General features: G+C 42.8%; 1 protein-coding gene across 4 annotated transcripts in view; it reads right to left on the reverse strand.

The window, feature by feature from the left end:
* Positions 1 to 18049, reverse strand: part of LOC137373618 (latent-transforming growth factor beta-binding protein 2-like) — a 773188-nt gene that overhangs the window by 665975 nt on the left and 89164 nt on the right. For all 4 annotated transcript variants that reach the window (XM_068038663.1, XM_068038661.1, XM_068038660.1 and 1 more), the window contains exon 3: positions 6813 to 7086. In XM_068038663.1, coding sequence (XP_067894764.1) covers positions 6813 to 7086 — 274 coding nt within the window. The remainder of the gene's footprint in view (positions 1 to 6812; positions 7087 to 18049) is intronic.

The raw sequence follows: 18049 nt of genomic DNA on the forward strand, positions 1-18049 counted from the left end.
CTGGAGTAGTACCAGATGATTGGAGGGTGGCAAATGTTATTCCCTTGTTCAAGAAAGGGAATAGGGATAACCCTGGGAATTACAGACCAGTCAGTCTTACGTCGGTGGTGAGCAAATTAATGGAGAGGATTCTGAGAGACAGGATTTATGATTATTTGGAAAAGCATAGTTTGATTAGAGATAGTCAGCATAGCTTTGTGAGGGGCAGATCATGCCTCACAAGCCTTATTTAATTCTTTGAGGATGTGACAAAACACATTGATGAAGGAAGAGCAGTGGATGTGGTGTATATGGATTTTAGCAAGACGTTTGATAAGGTTCCCCATGGTAGGCTCATTCAGAAAGTAAGGAAGCATGGGATACAGGGAAATTTGGCTGTCCGGATACAGAATTGGCTGGCCCATAGAAGTCAGAGGGTGGTAGTAGATGGAAAGTATTCAGCCTGGAGCTCGGTGACCAGTGGTGTTCCACAGGGATCTGTTCTGGGACCTCTGCTCTTTGTGAGTTTTATAAATGACTTGGATGAGTAAGTGGAAGGCTGGGTTAGTAAGTTTGCCGATGACACATGGGTTGCTGGAGTTGTGGATAGTGTGGAGGGCTGTTGTAGGTTGCAACGGGACATTGATAGGATGCAGAGCTGGGCTGAGAAGTGGCAGATGGAGTTCAACCTGGAAAAGTGTGAAGTGATTCATTTTGGAAGGTCAAATTTGAATGCAGAATACAGGCTTAAAGACAGGATTCTTGGCAGTGTGGAGGAACAGAGGGATCTTGGGGTCCACGTCCATAGATCCCTCAAAGTTGCCACCCAAGTTGATAGGGTTGTTAAGAAGGCGTATGGTGTGTTGGCTTTCATTAACAGGGGGATTGAGTTTAAGAGCCGCGAGGTTATGCTGCAGCTCTATAAAGCCCTGGTTAGACCACACTTGGAATATTGTGTTCAGTTCTGGTCGCCTCATTATAGGAAGGATGTGGAAGCTTTAGAGAGGGTGCAGAGAAGATTTACCAGGATGCTGCCTGGACTGGAGAGCATGTCTTTCAAAGAAAGATTGAGGGAGCTAGGGCTTTTCTTATTGGAGCGAAGAAGGATGAGAGGTGACTTGATAGAGGGGTACAAGATGATGAGAGGCATAGATAGAGTGGATAGCCAGAGACTTTTTCCCAGGGCAGAAAGGGCTATCACCAGGGGGCATAATTTTAAGGTGATTGGAGGAAGGTTTCGGGGAGATGTCAGAGGTAGGTTCTTTACACAGAGAGCGGTGGGTGCGTGGAATGCACTGCCAGCGGTGGTAGTAGAAGCAGATACATTAGGGACATTTAAGCGACTCTTGGATAGGTACATGGATGATAGTAGAATGAAGGGTGTGTCGGTAGTTTGATCTTAGAGTAGGTTAAAGGGTCGGCACAACATCGTGGGCCGAAGGGCCTGTACTGTGCTGTACTGTTCTATTTTCTATGTTCTATTAACTCCAGAAGGCAATACTTATGTACCCTTTAATATGGGATGTTGGGATGTTTCTCATTAGTCATCTTAGAGCATCAAATTTAGTAACAGATTATTTGTTTTCAATGAGTTAAACTCCACAAACTGTAATTCATGTATGGGAAGTCATGTACATTTGTTATTAGTCTGAATTATAGTCCAATAACTACACTGACAAGAGGGAATATTGTCGTCGCAATCTTTTCACATACAACTCGAAGTACTAACAGTGCAATCCTCTTCAATAGTATCATGGGCTCACAAAATAACAGGAAGACACCGATAAAAAGGAAAAGATACCTGCGCCTGAAGTTGCATGACAGAGCAGCCCAGTAACTGACCCTCTTTAACGATTCCTGAAGTTAAGATGATGTTGCATGAGATTGTTGTAAGGAGAGTTGCCCCTGTGCTATAATTTACATGAACTGACAAAAAAGCTCCTGAGAATGCAAGTGCTAAGAGAAAAAAAAAACAAATAGAAAATAATTTTCTGGCTTTGTGTTCCCAGCAAGATGCATCCCACTCGGGCTGTATATTACAATTGCAGGTTCTCACTACATGATTTTCTGACCATTTAAATTGACAGTCAAAAAACTGTATGCAGTGAACAGCTTAATTTCTGATATGTGCTGCTAGTAGCATGGCTCCCTGCTGGCAGCATGGCCTCATCAAATTACACCTTAATTTATTATTATTTTTTTTATTTATTTAGCGATACAGCACTGAAACAGGCCCATTGGCCCACCAAGTCTGTGCCAACCAACAACCACCCATTTATACTAATCCTACATTAACCCCATATTCCTTACCACATCCCCACCATTCTCCTACCACCTACCTACACTAGGGGCAATTTACAATGGCCAATTTACCTATCAACCTGCAAGTCTTTGGCTGTGGGAGGAAACCGGAGCACCTGGCGGAAACCCACACGGTCACAGGGAGAACTTGCAAATTCCGCACAGGCAGTACCCAGAACTGAGCGCGGGTCGCTGGAGCTGTGAGGCTGCAGTGCTAACCACTGCGCCACTGTGCTGCCCAGTATTTGGGATATGCTATTATATGGCAAGATTATGCATTCAATATCCATAAAAAGAGACTTTTTCAGTTTGAATAAAATTAAAATTTAAGCATTTGAACTGAAAGGCTAAGTCATAAACATAAGGCAAATAGAATCTGAAGTAAAGTGTACACACAGTCAACACCAAGGGAGATTTGAAACTCTTCGACCTTCAGCTTGAATTATCTTCGTATCTGCATGAACACCACTGGGAGAAAATAATTCAAAGTTACAAAATAACATGGTACTTACACTTCCATCTTCAGATAATTTCGCACTTGTCTGTTTTGTGCCTGCTTGAAATTGATACTCCTCATTTAACTGTCAATAGTAGGCTATTTGAATAAAATTGATTCAATTCCCCCATTGTGACTGTTGCAACCAGGTGAGAAAGAGGACTAGGGGTCCCTTTCAGCCTTCACCTGGTCTTAGTGTACAGTGTTTTATTTTTAAACACACGGTGTTTTTAGCTACCCCTTGGTGACTCCTTGTTCACCCATTTCCAATTATAAAGCAAAGAAACCAGCACATTCACACAGGTTTTCTTAGGTTTAAAGAAGAAAGATTGAAACTTATTAAAATTTAAAACTAAAAACTCTAATTCGGTTAACGCCTATGGATACACGCCGCACCCCACGCTAGCATGCATACGCGATACGCACATGCAAATAGAGACAGAAAAGAGCAGAAGAAAAATAAAGTGGAAAGGTTTGAGGCAATATCTCAAGAGTTTTTTGTTACAGGTCTTCGAGCTCACTGTAGAGCCCTTGTTTGTAGGTGGATCTTGATTTTCGTTGGGGCCCAGTATTCTTCTTAAACCTTGTTCATTGTAGGAGACGTTTCTCTCTTGGGGTTCATGTGTCTTCAGGGGGTTTTGTAGTTCTATGAGAAAGAGATTAGAGCAGATAGGCAGACAGGAGGTCTTCTTCAGTCCAGGAGCAAAGAGCTTTCTTCTAGTTCAAACACTGTCTCTACAATTTAAAACTCCCCAAGTTGGCCAGCAGGGTGGTCACGTGACCGACTGGTTTGACCAGGTCTGTTGTGTGTACTGTATGGGAGCAGGGGATAGCTCCTTTGTTCCAGCACTGTCTGCTAATGTGCAAAAATGTCTTTCTGGCCAGGGGCCTGGCAATTCCTTCTAACAGGCTTTCTCGTCTTCCCAGCAACAGTTTGAAATTTAATGTCCATGTGGCAAAATTAATGTGCCTCATTCTTGGCAGGTGGGGGCCTGCATGACAGTGACAAAGTGCAAAAATTCACAGCATTCAAGTAAAACTGAACAAAATATTATTGGAAGAAAAACACAAAGCTTCAATAAGAATCACCTCCTTTCAATACAGCTATTTAAACTCTCAAAACTACAGCCCCAGATGCTAACACACATTACAGTATTTCAAACCATACTGCCAAGTCCTTACTGCAAAATGTTTTGGCCAGGATCTCCCACTCTCAGTTTATCAACTTTTCAGCAGGACTAAAGTAGACTGGACTGGAAATGTGACAGGGACACACTCCACTACAACCACACCTGTTTTTATTTCCTTTTAATTTCCCTGTAAAAACCATGAGCCTGAAAGGTCAACTGAGGTCTGGGGTGCATTTGTGCAGCTGGAAAGCCCTGTCATGCCAAAGTTGAAACCCAATTCTGTTGAAGGGAAACATTTGGATCATCATTTCAAGCTATAGCTCCAATTCATGGCATTTACATACTTTACAGTATCTAAAACTGAAGCATAAACTCTTCATAGCAGAAAGATTTACCACTCTCAAATTACAATTATATCTCTAGTCGCCTGCACTTTCGACTCATTTTTGTTCTTTGAGGCCGCCAAATGCAGAAAATCAGGGAAAGTTCTGTTCCACCGGAATTGTGCTGGGTTTGGTTCAAAAACATTTTTCCAGTGCATGGAAGTAGCAATGGTATGAATGCCTACCTCAAAATGAAAGGGTGCTTCATTTTAATATTCATTTAATATTCATTCAGAAAGCCATTTCCCACAGTTACGGTGTGCAAGATACTTATGATAAAGAATGCCCATTTTAAATGGTTGTCCATGGTTGCTTAAAGTATCCTGGAAGGCACTGACCCATTTATTCACTTTTTTATTTGCTTGTTCCTCCTAGTACTTGCATTCTCAAGATACTTTTTTGTCAATTCACGTAAATTATAGCAAGGGGCAATCCTCCTTACAACAATCATGTGTAGTATCATCTTGACTTCAGGAATCATTAAACAGAGGGTCAGTTACTGGGCTACTCTGTCACTTGGCTTCAGACTCATGTCTGCACCTTGGGTTTCTTCTTACCTGTCTGTCTTAGTCACCTTCTCCTTCAGCTGCAATGCTCTGTTGAGGTTCACAATACATGTTCACAATTCTTTTTCCCCTATTGTGACACTCTCCTTTGATTGCCTGTATCCTTTTAAGTTTGACCTATGTGCAGTTTAAATCTTTAAATCTGTCCAAAATTGATGAAAGAAAGTTGGGTCTAAACAATCCATTTCTATTCAGTCTGTCTCAAGCCTGCCAATAGTCATTCTGGTGGTAATAATGCCAAAGAAGGAAAAATATACTGTTATGAAAGTGCTTCCATTTTTAAAATGTTTGAGGACGTGTGTAAAAATTGTGGAAATGGATTTATTTGGAAAACTGAAGAGATTCCATAGATGCTAGACTTTGTTTTTTTTAATACAAAGGTCAATGGAAGGATTTTGGGACTTGGTTTAACAACACTAACTGGAAGTCACATGTCTCCAACTAAGTAAACAGCAAGAGCCTTGGTGACTAGGGGAATTATTTACAGAGAGGTGAAATGTAAAGATTTATAGTGGTCAAGAGTTGGTTTTGTTTTGGATATTGAATTGGTTCAGTTGGAAGTCAGCCTGCTAACAGAGAAGACACCAGCTCATCCTATCTCCAGAATCTAGTGTGATAGCTGAAACCCCTGATGCTGCATTTTCTCCTGGAAAGCCTGCCAGACTACCCCTCTAAGTCGCCTGAAGAGAACTGCTCCAAAAAGATCCCAGAGACAGCTGTCTACTCGTATTTGGAATGCCAGAATATAGGAACAACTGATATCATTCCATATCTTCTCCTTTTTCTTCAAGAATTAACAAGTATGTGGCCAAAGTATTGTTTTTTGTCTTTTGTAAAGAGATCTCTGCAGAGAAAACCTCTTTACGTTTCTTTAACTGGTGTGTATGTATGTTGGGCTAAGTTAGAAGGGAACTTTCATATTTCAATCTGCGTGTTAATGCTTTGCATCTTTACTGAATAAGTCTTGCTTTATAATAATTTTTTTTGTTTATTAAAGAAATCTAGTTGGTGGATTTTATTCTGAAATAAAATAGGCTATATAATAGGCCGTATCGGTAATTGGGTAAACATTTAAATATATGTTGTGACCCGTGGAGAAGTGGAATGAGGGAAAGACAGTGCACCTATCCTGCCTCGGTCGTAACAATACTAGTATCTCAAAATGAAGCACAATATCAGCCTACAGCTTCAACCTCGTATATCAATATTCTGTAACTCAAAACACAGCTTCAAAGTTTAACACATAACACTCTCTCCAACTGCATCTTCAACTTCAGATGCTAACACCTCCAATGCCAAATTTCAAAATATGGGGTACATTTAAAACCTGCCATCCAGGTGCAAAAATGGCATTCATTGAAATCAAACAAAATGCAAAATTGGGCAACTTCTATAATCATGACACTTATAGACTTCATGTATTATGAATAGAATTAAACTATTAAGTTAAATAATAATTATACCACTTAAAGATAAATCAAGGATTAATATTACTATATGGAAAAGATATTTTACTTTCCATTTATGAAGTCATATTTTAATTTATTTTCCACAGTAGCAGCTCACGGTACCATGCAACTGACAAGAGCCAAGAAATGACAGTTTTTAAATGAGAATTGAGAAAATAGCCGTTTCAAGCTTCCCTTCGATGGAAAGAACTATTCCACCACACTGTAACCTTTCACTTTAGTGGTCAAGCTGGAATTAATTAAACTGCCAAAACTGATCAAAATGATTCCGTGATGACTGGAGCTCAGAGTTAGCTTTATGTTTATCATTCTAGGAAACAAATATACTATCTAGCAACTTTTAATTGGGTAAGGAAGGCTAAATCTCCAGTGAAAATGACATAATTCAGAATATTAATTACCTACATACTGTGCATTAATACAACACAGTAAGGACTGTTATCTTGACATGCAAAACACCAATGGAGAAGAATAAATCAGTTACTTACACAAAACTTTGAGCTACTGATGAAGTCTTATGTCTAGTTGAAGCTTCATTTGTACTTTCTGTGTTGTTTTTTGCACTACTTTCAATCCTCTGGAAAGTATTTGACTGCAAAGCAGATGACTGAGATGAGAAGGATCTTGATAAGAAAGCACGGGGAATATATGGTTGTTCTGGAACAATTTCTTCACACCTAGAACCCTGGAACCCTGACCGGCAGACACAGAGCTGAGGTCGTGAACATGAGCCTCTGTTTTGGCAAGGTGGATCACATACAGCTGTTGAGAAATATCAAATTATAAGAAATCAGTAGAATAGAGCTTTCCAAATATGACTTGTCTTCAATTTGTGAAAAGCACTCAAAAGGAGCAACTCTTCCTCTCTCTGACAGGTATTGGTAAATAAAATATTTGCATTTCTTATTGCCAAAACACAAGTGATAATCACATGATAATTAGAAAATGTCTTTGATTTCAAAATCATTTCAAAAACTCAAATCTGTCCATTTCTCCCTCATGTACAATTAAGTTTATTTTATTATAGTGCTGTTAGAACTTAGCTGTCATATTCTTAAGTATATTGGTTAAAATTGTAATATAACCACAAAAGCATGATGATAAACTCAGTTGAATGTTAGCTAGAGTTCTGTAAAAGTCATGACGATGTCGAGAAGCGATGAAAAAGACTAATCAGACCATGTAAAGATCCTTTGTTTAAAAGTTGCTAGAATGTGAATAACCAGTAAAGACTGTAAACATGTCTCGCCAAATAGCTGTGCAACAGGTCAAGTGCATATCAATCTCGTAAGTGGTCATTGTTGATGAATACATAGCAAGGAAACATGAATCTGAAGCACCCCTCAATGACAATGATGTAAACAAGGCTCGAAGTACCATCATGGAAGGGCAGTTAGGTAATGAAGAGAAATGGGGTTTTACCTAATATGGCAAAGGTGTATAAAGTAAGAACTTTTAAGACCCCCAAAGCAGGCATCATCATCCAGAAGAAGGCAGAAGACAGACTTCAATCAAGAGACAAAGTGCCGCAGCGAACCAGAATCGTGAACGCAACTACTGACCACTGTCCTTTGCTAAGTATCCCGATTTTTTGCTTATTGTGGAAAACTTAATAAAGTCAGTGAAGCTTATGAAAACCCTCGCACCTGTGTGGTTTTGTATCTAGTCTGTGCTGTGAGTCCCTTATAGATCTGTTCTCCCAACTTAGACGGTAATTGACCCAAGTCTTACAATTAAATTAAACTAAACCCCAGATCATACAAGTGGTGCCGAAACCCGGGACTTTGACTAGTACGTAAACCGAGGGTGTTGAAGCAAGTTTCACAAACATAGGAACTTTGTTTGGCCAGCGATAATTCTTACGGGGATAACCTCTTAGGAGGGGCGGCAGATTAAACTGACCCAGTGGTGTCTCTTTAAAGTACGAACTTTGTGACGAAAGACTAATGTAAACAAGGGTCTCTGGCAAACATATGAGGAAGTGTTAGTCTCTAAATATAACATAGACAGTATCCAGCCCCTGTTAGAAGAGTGCGTATGAAAACATGAGCATGTTCCATTCAAAGAAATAACAGAGTTTTTATCCAGGCGCAGGTCTTGGCTAAACACTGGAAGAGTGACAGAGCTTTAAATCTAATCACATACGCAGCATCATACTGTGCGCAGCGGATTGAGGAAGTGATACAGTCACAGGCGAAACAGATGGTAGCTCAAAATGAACAGATCCAGCAGCAGCAGACACAGCTGGAAATGTTATAAAATCTGCTAGCATCCTCTACTACTACTACTATACAGCAACAGGCACTTAATGCCGTACAGACTGGTGCAGCTCAGCAGCAGATAGAGTTGGCGGAGAGGCATATTGTCACTCTCACGCAGGAAAACACCCAGTTGACCCAGAACTTAGAGGACTCGCGGGGCACCCTTAGGGAGCTACAGGAGCGACTCCAACGTGAGGCAGATCATGTACAGTGCAAGTCTACTATTAAGTGGCTGTGGAACCAGATGGGGAAGCAGCAGGCAGTTGTAGCAGCCATCACGAAAGCAGAGTATCACATAGGTGATAATGAGACAGGACAGGAGTCCTTGCAGCAGGATGACAATAGGGAAGGAAACCCTTTGCCTGTCTTCCTTGCTAAGTTGAGGACAACATGGAGGAGACAGGGTAGACCTGAGAGAAGAGGGGGAAGGGGAACAAGGACTGCCCATCCCTCCTGAGGAGGATGTTACTGAGTCCACCACTTCTGTTCCCCTTAGCTATGGAGATTTAAAAGTATTAACTGATCAATTGGGCCCGATCACAACTAAAACTTGCCCCTCAGAATTAGCACAGAGTTTAATGACCTTTAAGCATTACAATCCCCAGTTGACTGATGAGGACATGAAGTGAGTCACCCCTTTTGCATGCAAAAGTGATGTGAGGGATGCGGTTCCCCAGGGTGTATTGAATAGTGGGGTGCTCTGGAAAGATTTTAAAAAGGGATTGTCATGAGTTTCTTTGTGCTATCTTAACCAACACAATGAGATACGTGGATTCCAGTTCCTTGAAGATCTCTAGAAGGTTTATTAATAGCTAAACTAGTACATACAATACAGAGCAAACTATATATAGAACCTTTTGTCCAGGGTGTTGCTGTGCAGAGTGACTATAGCTTCTAGTGACTACATACTGGTACTTAACTCATTAGCATACTGAGTTCTTAAAGGCACATCACTCTTAAAGCGATCATACAACAAGGACTACAAAAGGCAATGGACTTGGAACAGTTAGACATGACAGAGGTTTGTAAAGGAACTACACAAAGCCCATACAAGAGCCATACAGCTTTTGCAGAAAGATTGTATATGGTCTTTAATATGATGCAGGCAGATCTGGCTGACAGCAATGCCCATACGCAGTCTGCTTCTTTTAAAAAGCTATTTCTGCAAAGGATCCAGTCTTCCCTACGGAACATTCTGGGACACACAGTTAGTGAACAGTTAGCATGGTATGGAATACTAGAATTGTCAGAGAGCGCTTGGTCATTTACCTGGCGTCAGGCAAGAACTGAAACTGAAAAAAGGAAAGCATGAAAAAGCCAGTGCACGTAGTAGAGAGACCTAAGGCCGCTCCCTCAGCTCACCCTTTGGAATTGTAGAAGGTGAGGACACATGGCTAAGGAATACAGGACCCCAAAGAATAAGGAAAGCAGGGAAAAGCAAGGTCCATCACAGTTCAATCGATTGCGGGGTAGGAGAGGACCCCCTGCACCCTGGGGTAATCTGCCTGATTATACTCCGTACCTATGGGATCGGACAGAAGCTCTGGCTAGTACTCTGGCTTGAAAAGTTGTCATCCATGGTGCAGACTGGCCACTACCCAAGCCCAGCAGCAGAATCAAACATTATATCCTGCTTGCCCAGCTATTACAGAAGCATCGTCTGGTCGCTAGCCACCAGAGTGGCAAGGAGGACAGGGTGCTGATTGACAGGAACAGGCTCCACAGAGTCGCTCTAAGGTGAGGTTCAGACGTGGCCGACACGAGAGACCGGTAATCACTACTCTGTTGCCAGGGGGCCGACGGCAAACAATGCTAATAGATTCTTCAGTGACTATTATTCATACCCCACATGCAGATAGACAGTTAGCACCAGGAAAAAAGAATTAAGGGAGTCACAGGGGCAGCAACATTAACATTCCCTGGAGAAGGCACTAAGCTGAGGATAGGAGAAAAACTTCAAAGAGAATCCTTCTACATGGCTGCGTCTGTTACAAAAGGAGTCCGAAGAAGCGATGCTCTAAAGGAAGTAGGAGTTATTATTGGTTACACCCAAAATTGCTTGTAGTGAACACCCTTGAAAGAGGGTGTAGTCCAGATTTCGGATGTTCATTCAGTTTTTGCGATTAAAAAGGCTGAGGCACTGCCTCTCCCTGACCATTCTCTGCCAACGGTAAAAACAGTAATAAACAGAATGCTGAGTCTTTTGCTGTCTCTAAACATGATTGTGGATGATTAGATACTGAAGTTTGGATTAATAGGGACCCATACAAGCCTTGTGAGCAGCATCCCATCCTGCGGGAAAGTGTTCCTAGCATGCAGACAGTTGTTGCCTCATTAATGCAGCAAGGGGTTTTACAGACAGGATCCTTTACAATTAATTCCCCTATATGGCCTGTTAAGAAGCCAGACGCTTCCTGGCACCTGACGATTGATTACAGAGCCCTTAATAAAGTAACGCCTAAACAAAACCCAACAGTCAGTCAGGCCCCTTCCTTATTGTCAGCTATTTCATCCTGTGCCACTATCTTTTCCACACTTGACATAGCTAACGGCTTTTGGTTCAAGTAGCAAAAGAAGACCAGTATAAATTCGCCTTTATGTTTGAGGGCCAGGGATATACATGGACTTGTCTCCCACAAGGATTTCATAATTCTCCCTCTATTTTCCATGAACATGTGGCACAAGCGATTAAGACGTTCTCTAAACCAGAAGCAGTTCTGCAATACATAGATGATCTGTTATTGGCTACCTCAACAGCGGAATAACACATTACCCCCTTAAATGAACTGTTAGACTTACTAAAGTGGAGAGGACTGAAAATGAATCCAAAAAAGGAATTGTTGGTACAGGATGAAGTTACCTTTTTAGGTGTTAGGATTTCAGCCACCGGACTCACATCTGATCAGCAAAAAGTAGCCACTGTACAGAGGCTTCCCCTAGCTATATCTCAAACAGCATTACGATCCTTTTTAGGGTTAGTGGGGTATTAGAGAAATTTTATTCCTAATTTCATGCAGATGGCTCAACTTTTGTATGAACTGTTAACAGGAAAACAAGGAGAGAACATGCAACCCACCTGGGGAGCAGAACAGATACAGGCTGTAGAGAACTTGAAAACAGCGACTATGCAGGCTACAGCACTGATGTCACCAGACCCAGAATAGCCTTCCACCTAGAGGTAGGCTCCACTGCATCCAGTCTCATGGCTGTTATAAGCCAGCAAAGGGGAAAATCCCTGAGACCAATTGCATACAACCTCTGGCTCCTGCAGGTGGCAGAGAATGCCTATTCGGTCTGTGAATGACATATCTTAGCTACCTTTTGGGCAGTTAAACATTTTACTTACGTGACTGGCTTACAGAAAATTATCCTTCACTCTCCACGCACTCCACTTAACCTGCTGATGAGGTCGGGAGACACGATTACAACGTGATTTAGAAAATACTCTCAAACGAACGACACTACTACCTCTGTTGCTAGCTTATGATGGGAGTCCTCACCAGTGTCCACTACCCTCTTAAGAGACAGAACCGAGCCCGACAGCACAGAATCCCAATCCAGAAGTCTGAGATATTTACGCCGACGGAACATGGTATCATGTCAATGTGACACCGAAAATAGGATGTGCAATAGTGGATAAAGGCCTGCTTGGCTTTAAAATTAAAATCCGACCCGGGCCCGGGCCCGACCCAAACACAGCCAAACCGAACCCGAATGGAGTCCGAGTCCTTTAATTTTTTTTCATGCCCGACTCTACCCAAATATCGCTAAAATGTAATAATGCATTTATTTGTAAAACACGGAGCCAGTACAGTCCAGCCTGACCCGACCTGACCCGAGCCCGAATGCTGGACACAGAATATAGACCAGATCCCACCCGAACCCGACACATGCAATCAGGTGTAGTCAGGTTCGGGTCGAGTAGCCAAGCTTTAATAGTGCACATGGCGCATCCTGATCGTCCATAGGGTTCCAAATTCCTGTCCATTCATCACAACAGGCTGAACTAATTGCAGTCATCCTTGCTGCCCACTACACCTCACCAGATCCGACTAACATCTAATCTGATAGTGGGTTTGTGTGTAATGTAATCCTAGCATTACCACTATATCACAAGAATGGGTACTGTCCATCAGATGGTAAAGTTTTACCACATGCAGACCTATTACACATACTCTGGAATTTGCTCAAACAGCAGAAAGCTCCATGTCACATGAGTAAGGTATCAGGGTATAGAAAACATTCCTCCCCACACATGCAAGGTAGCAACTAAGCTGACAATGCAACAAAGAAGCAGCCATGGAAGGTTTCACCCTTCCACGGTGGGTTCTAACTAACCTGGCCATAAAGTCAATAAAGAATGAAACCGGACAGACCACCAGCATCAACCTTGGCACCGGAAACGACAACGGCAAACCCAGCCCTGTCGACACTGCAAAGTCCTCCTTACCAACATCTGTGGGTTTGGGCCAAAGTTGGGAGAGCTGTCCCACAGACGTGTCAAACAACAGCCTGACATAGTCATACTCACGGAATCATACCTTACAGACAATGTCCCAGACACCACCATCACAATCCCCGGGAATGTCCTGTCCCACTTGCAGGACAGACCCAGCAGAGGTGGCAGCACAGAGGTATACAGTCAGGAGGGAGTTGCCCTGGGAGTCAGGACCCCAGGAAGTCTCATGGCATCAGGTCAACGTGGGCAAGGAAACCTCCTACTGATTATCACCTACCGCTCCCACCCCACCACCACCCCCCCTCCCCCACTCAGCTGATAAATCAGTACTCCTCTATGTTGAACAGCACTTGGAGAAAGCACTGAGGGTGGCAAGGGTGCAAAACGTACTCTGGGTGGGGGACTTCATTGTCCATCATCGAGTGGCTCGGTAGCACCACTACTGACCAAGCTGGCCAAGTCCTAAAGGACATAGCTGCTAGACTGGGTCTGCAGCAGGTAGTGAGGGAACCAACAAGAGGGAAAAATGTACTTGACCTCATCCTCACCAATCTGCCAGCCGTAGATGCATCTGACTATGACAGTATTGGTATGAGTGATCACCGCACAGTCCTTGTGGAGACAAAGTCCCATCTTCACATTGAGGATACCCTCCATCGTGTTGAGTGGCATTAGTACGATGCTAAATAGGATAATTTCGAACAGATCTAGCGATACAAAACTGGGCATCAATGAGGTGCTGTGGACCATCAGCAGCAGCAGAATTGTACTCAACCACAAGCTGTAATCTCATGGCCTGGCATATCCCCCACTCCACCATTACCATCAAGTCGGGGGACCAACCCCGGTTAAATGAAGAGTGCAGCAGGGTATGCCAGGAGCAGCAACAGGAACACCTCAAAATGAGGTGTCAACCTGGTGAAGCTACAACACAGGACTACTTGCGTGTCAAACAGCGTAAGCAGCATGCAATAGACAGAGCTAAGCGATCCCATAACCAACAGATCAGCTCTAAGCTCTGCAGTCCTGTCACATCCAGTCGCAAATGGTGGTGGACAATTAAACAACAAACTGGAGAAGATGGCTCCACAAATATCCCCATCCTCAATGATGGGGGAGCCTAGCACATCAGTGCAAAAGATAAGGCTGAAGCCTTTGCAACAATCTTCAGCTAGAGGTGCCGAGTGGATGATCCATTTCGGCCTCCTCCTGAAGTCCTCAGCATTACAGATGCCAGTCTTCAGCCAATTCGATTCGCTCAGCGTGATATCAGGAAACGACTGAAGGCACTGGATACTGCAAAGACTATGAGCCTTGACAACATTCCGGCAATAGTACTAAAGACCTATGCTCCAGAAATTGCCGCGCCCCTAGCCAAGCTATTCCAGTACAGCTACAACAGTGGCATCTACCTGGCAATGTGGAAAATAGCCTAGGATGCCCTGTCCACAAAAAGCAAGACAAATCCAACCTGGCCAATTACCGCCCCATCAGTCTACACTCAATCATCAGTAAAGTGAAGGAAGATATCGTCAACAGTACTATCAAGCAGCACTTATTTATTTTATTTATTTATTTATTTAGAGATACAGCACTGAAACAGGTATTTAGCAATAACCTGCTCAGTGACACTCAGTTTGGGTTCCGCCAGGGCCACTCAGCTCCTGACCTCATTACAGCCTTGATTCAAACATGGACAAAAGAGCTGAACTCAAGAGGTGAGGTGAGAGTGACGGCCATTGACATCAAAGCAGCACCGGACCAAGTATGGCATCAAGGAGCCCTAGCAAAACTGGAGTCAATGGGAATCAGGGGAAAAACTGGTTGGAGTCATACTGTAATGCAGGCCCCACCTGCCAAGAATGAGGCACATTAATATCGCCACATGGACATTAAATTTCAAATTGTTGCTGGGAAGAAAAGAAGGCCTATTACAAAGGGTTGCAGGCACTGCTTGGAACAAAGGAACTATCCCCTGAACTACCCAGTAAACAAAGGCAGAAGTGGTTATACAAGTCACGTGACTACCCTGCTGGCCAACATGGGGAGTTTTAAATTGTAGAGACAGTGTTTGAACTGGGAGAAAGCTCTGTGCTCCTGGATTGAAAAGACCTCCTCCCCTCCTGTCTGCTCCCATCTCTTTCTCACAGAACTGAAACCCATTGAAGACACATGAACCCCAAGAGAGAAAAGTCTCCTACAGTGAACAAGGTTTAACAAGAATACTGGGCCCCAACGAAGAACAAGATCAACCTACTAAAGGACTCCACAGTGAACTCGAAGAACCGTAACAAACTCTTCAGATATTGCCTCAAATCTTTCCACTTTATCTTTTCTTCTGCTCTTTTCTGTCTCTATTTGCATGTGTGTATCGCTTATGCATGCTAGCATGGGGGGCGTCGTGTATCCGGAGGCATCGACCGAATTAGAGTTATTAGTTTAAGTTGAATAAATTTCACTTTTCTTCTTTAAACCTAAGAAAGCCTGTTTGTACTCATTTCTTTGCCTTATAATTGAAAAGCGGTGAACAAGGATTCACCAAGAGGGAGCTCAAAACACGGTGTGTTTAAAATCAAACCCTGTTACAGTAAGAGTAAGACCAGGTGAAGGCTGAGAGGGACCCCTAGATACCTTTCTCACCTGGTCATAACAATACCTAGCGCAAAGGAAGATGATTGCAGTTGTTGGAGGTCAATCATCTCAGCTCCAGGACATCACTGCAGGAGTTCCTCAGGGTAGTGTCCTAGGCCCAACCATCTTCAGCTGCATCATCAATGACCTTCCTTCAATCATAAGGTCAGAAGTGGGGCTGTTCGCTGATGATTGCACAATGTTCAGCACCATTCGTGACTCCTCATATACTGAAGCAGTCCATGTAGAAATGCAGCAAGACCTGGACTAGGTCCAGGCTTGGGTTGATAAGTGGCAAGTAACATTTGTGCCAAACAAGTGCCAGGCAATGATCATCTCAAACAAGAGACAATCTAACCATCTCCCCTTGACATTCAATGGCATTACCACTGCTGAATCCCCCACTATCAACATCCTGGGGATTACCATTGACCAGAAACTGAACTGGAGTCGTCATATAAATACCGTGACTACAAGAGCAGGTCAGAGGCTAAGAATCTTGGTGAGTAACTCACCTCCTGACTCCCCAGAGCCTATCCACCATCTACAAGACAGAAGTCAGGAGTGTGATGGAATACTCTTCACCTGCCTGGATGGGTGCAGCTCCAACAACACTCAAGAAGCTCGACCCCATCCAGGACAAAGCAACCCGGTTGATTGGCACTCCACCCACAAACATTCACTCGCACCACCACTGTACACAGTGGCAGCAGTGTGTACCATCTACAAGATGCACTGCAGCAACACACCAAGACTCCTTAGACAGCACCTTCCAAACTCACGACCTCTACCACCTAGAAGGACAAGGGCAGCGGATGCATGGGAACACCACCACCTGCAAGTTCCCCTCCAAGCCACATACCATCCTGACTTGGAACTATATCACTGTTCCTTCACTGTCGCTGGGTCAAAATTCTGGAACTCCCTTCCAAACAGCACTATAGGTGTACCTACTCCACATGGATTGCAGCAGTTCAAGAAGGCAGCTCACCACCACCTTCTCAAGGGTAATTAGGGATGGCCAATAAATGCTGGCCTGGCCAGCGACATCCACATCCCAGGAAGAAATAAAAAAAAGAAAAGGAAATAGAAGAAGTAGGAGATGATAGCAGCTGATGGGACACAGGTTCAAATATTAAGGTACCCTCTTAGATAAGAATAACATTACATATGATAATGTGTATTCAGCTAGTTATTTTGGTGGTATTGACGATCACCCTCAGGGATACGAGAGGTATGATTAAGAACTTGAGAAGGAGAATGTTGGTCACTGAAAGTGTGCAACAAAATGAAAAATTACTGTGAACAAGGGTATGAACGGCACTGGGATCAAATGTAAATGACAGTAAAAGGATGTGGCGTATTGTTATGGAAAACTTTAGGATATTTTCAAACCTTGATTATGAGAGATCAGTTTCCTTCACCCTTAAGGATTGAGTTTATTTTATTATAGTGTTGTTAGTTGTCATATCCTTAAGTATATTGGTTAAAATTGTAACATAACCATAAAAACATGATGGATAAGCTCAGTTGAATATTAGCTAGAGTTCTTTACAAGTCATGACAGGTTGAGAAGTGATGAAAAAGGCTAATTCAGACCATGTAAAGATCCTTTGTTTAAAAGTTGTTAGAATGTGAATAACCCCAGGGAGACTGCTGGCTTTTTAACCAGTAAAGACTGTAAACATACCAGCCAAATAGCTGTGAAATGGGACAAGTGCATAGCAATTTTGTTAAGTGATCATTGTTGACGAATACACGGCAAGAAAACATACATCTGGAGCACCAGTGAATGATATGACAATGACTTAAACAGGGCTTGAAATACCATCATGGAAGTGCAAGTAGGTAATGAGTGACCAATCAGATGAACAGAAACAGGGTTTTACCTAATATGGAACAGAACCAACCTGAAAAAGGTGTAGAAAATAAGAACTTTTAAGATCCCAAAAGCACGCATCATCATCATCCAGAAGAAAACAGAAGACATACTTCAATCAAAAGACAAGGCGCCGCAGTTAACTGGAGGCTGAGGTCCGATGTTGCATCATGAATGCAACTGCTGACCACTGCCCTTTGCGAAGTACCACGGTTTTGTGCTTATTGTGAAAAACTTAATAAAGTCTGTAAAGCTTGTAAAAGCACCTCATACCCATGTGGTTTTGTAGCTAGTCTCAGCTGTAAGTCCCTTTTAGATCTGCTCTCCCAACTTAGACTGCAATTGTAATTGACCCAAGTCTTACAATTAAATTAAAGCAAACCCCAGATCTTACACATATCAATTTACTTTATGAAGTTTGTATTTATGACAGGTGTCAGCTGCAGCTCAGAGGCTTGCACTCCAGCCTCGGAGTCAAAGTTTGTGGGTTTGTAG

Source organism: Heterodontus francisci, chromosome 9, assembly GCF_036365525.1.
Source record: "Heterodontus francisci isolate sHetFra1 chromosome 9, sHetFra1.hap1, whole genome shotgun sequence".
Taxonomy (NCBI): domain Eukaryota; kingdom Metazoa; phylum Chordata; class Chondrichthyes; order Heterodontiformes; family Heterodontidae; genus Heterodontus; species Heterodontus francisci.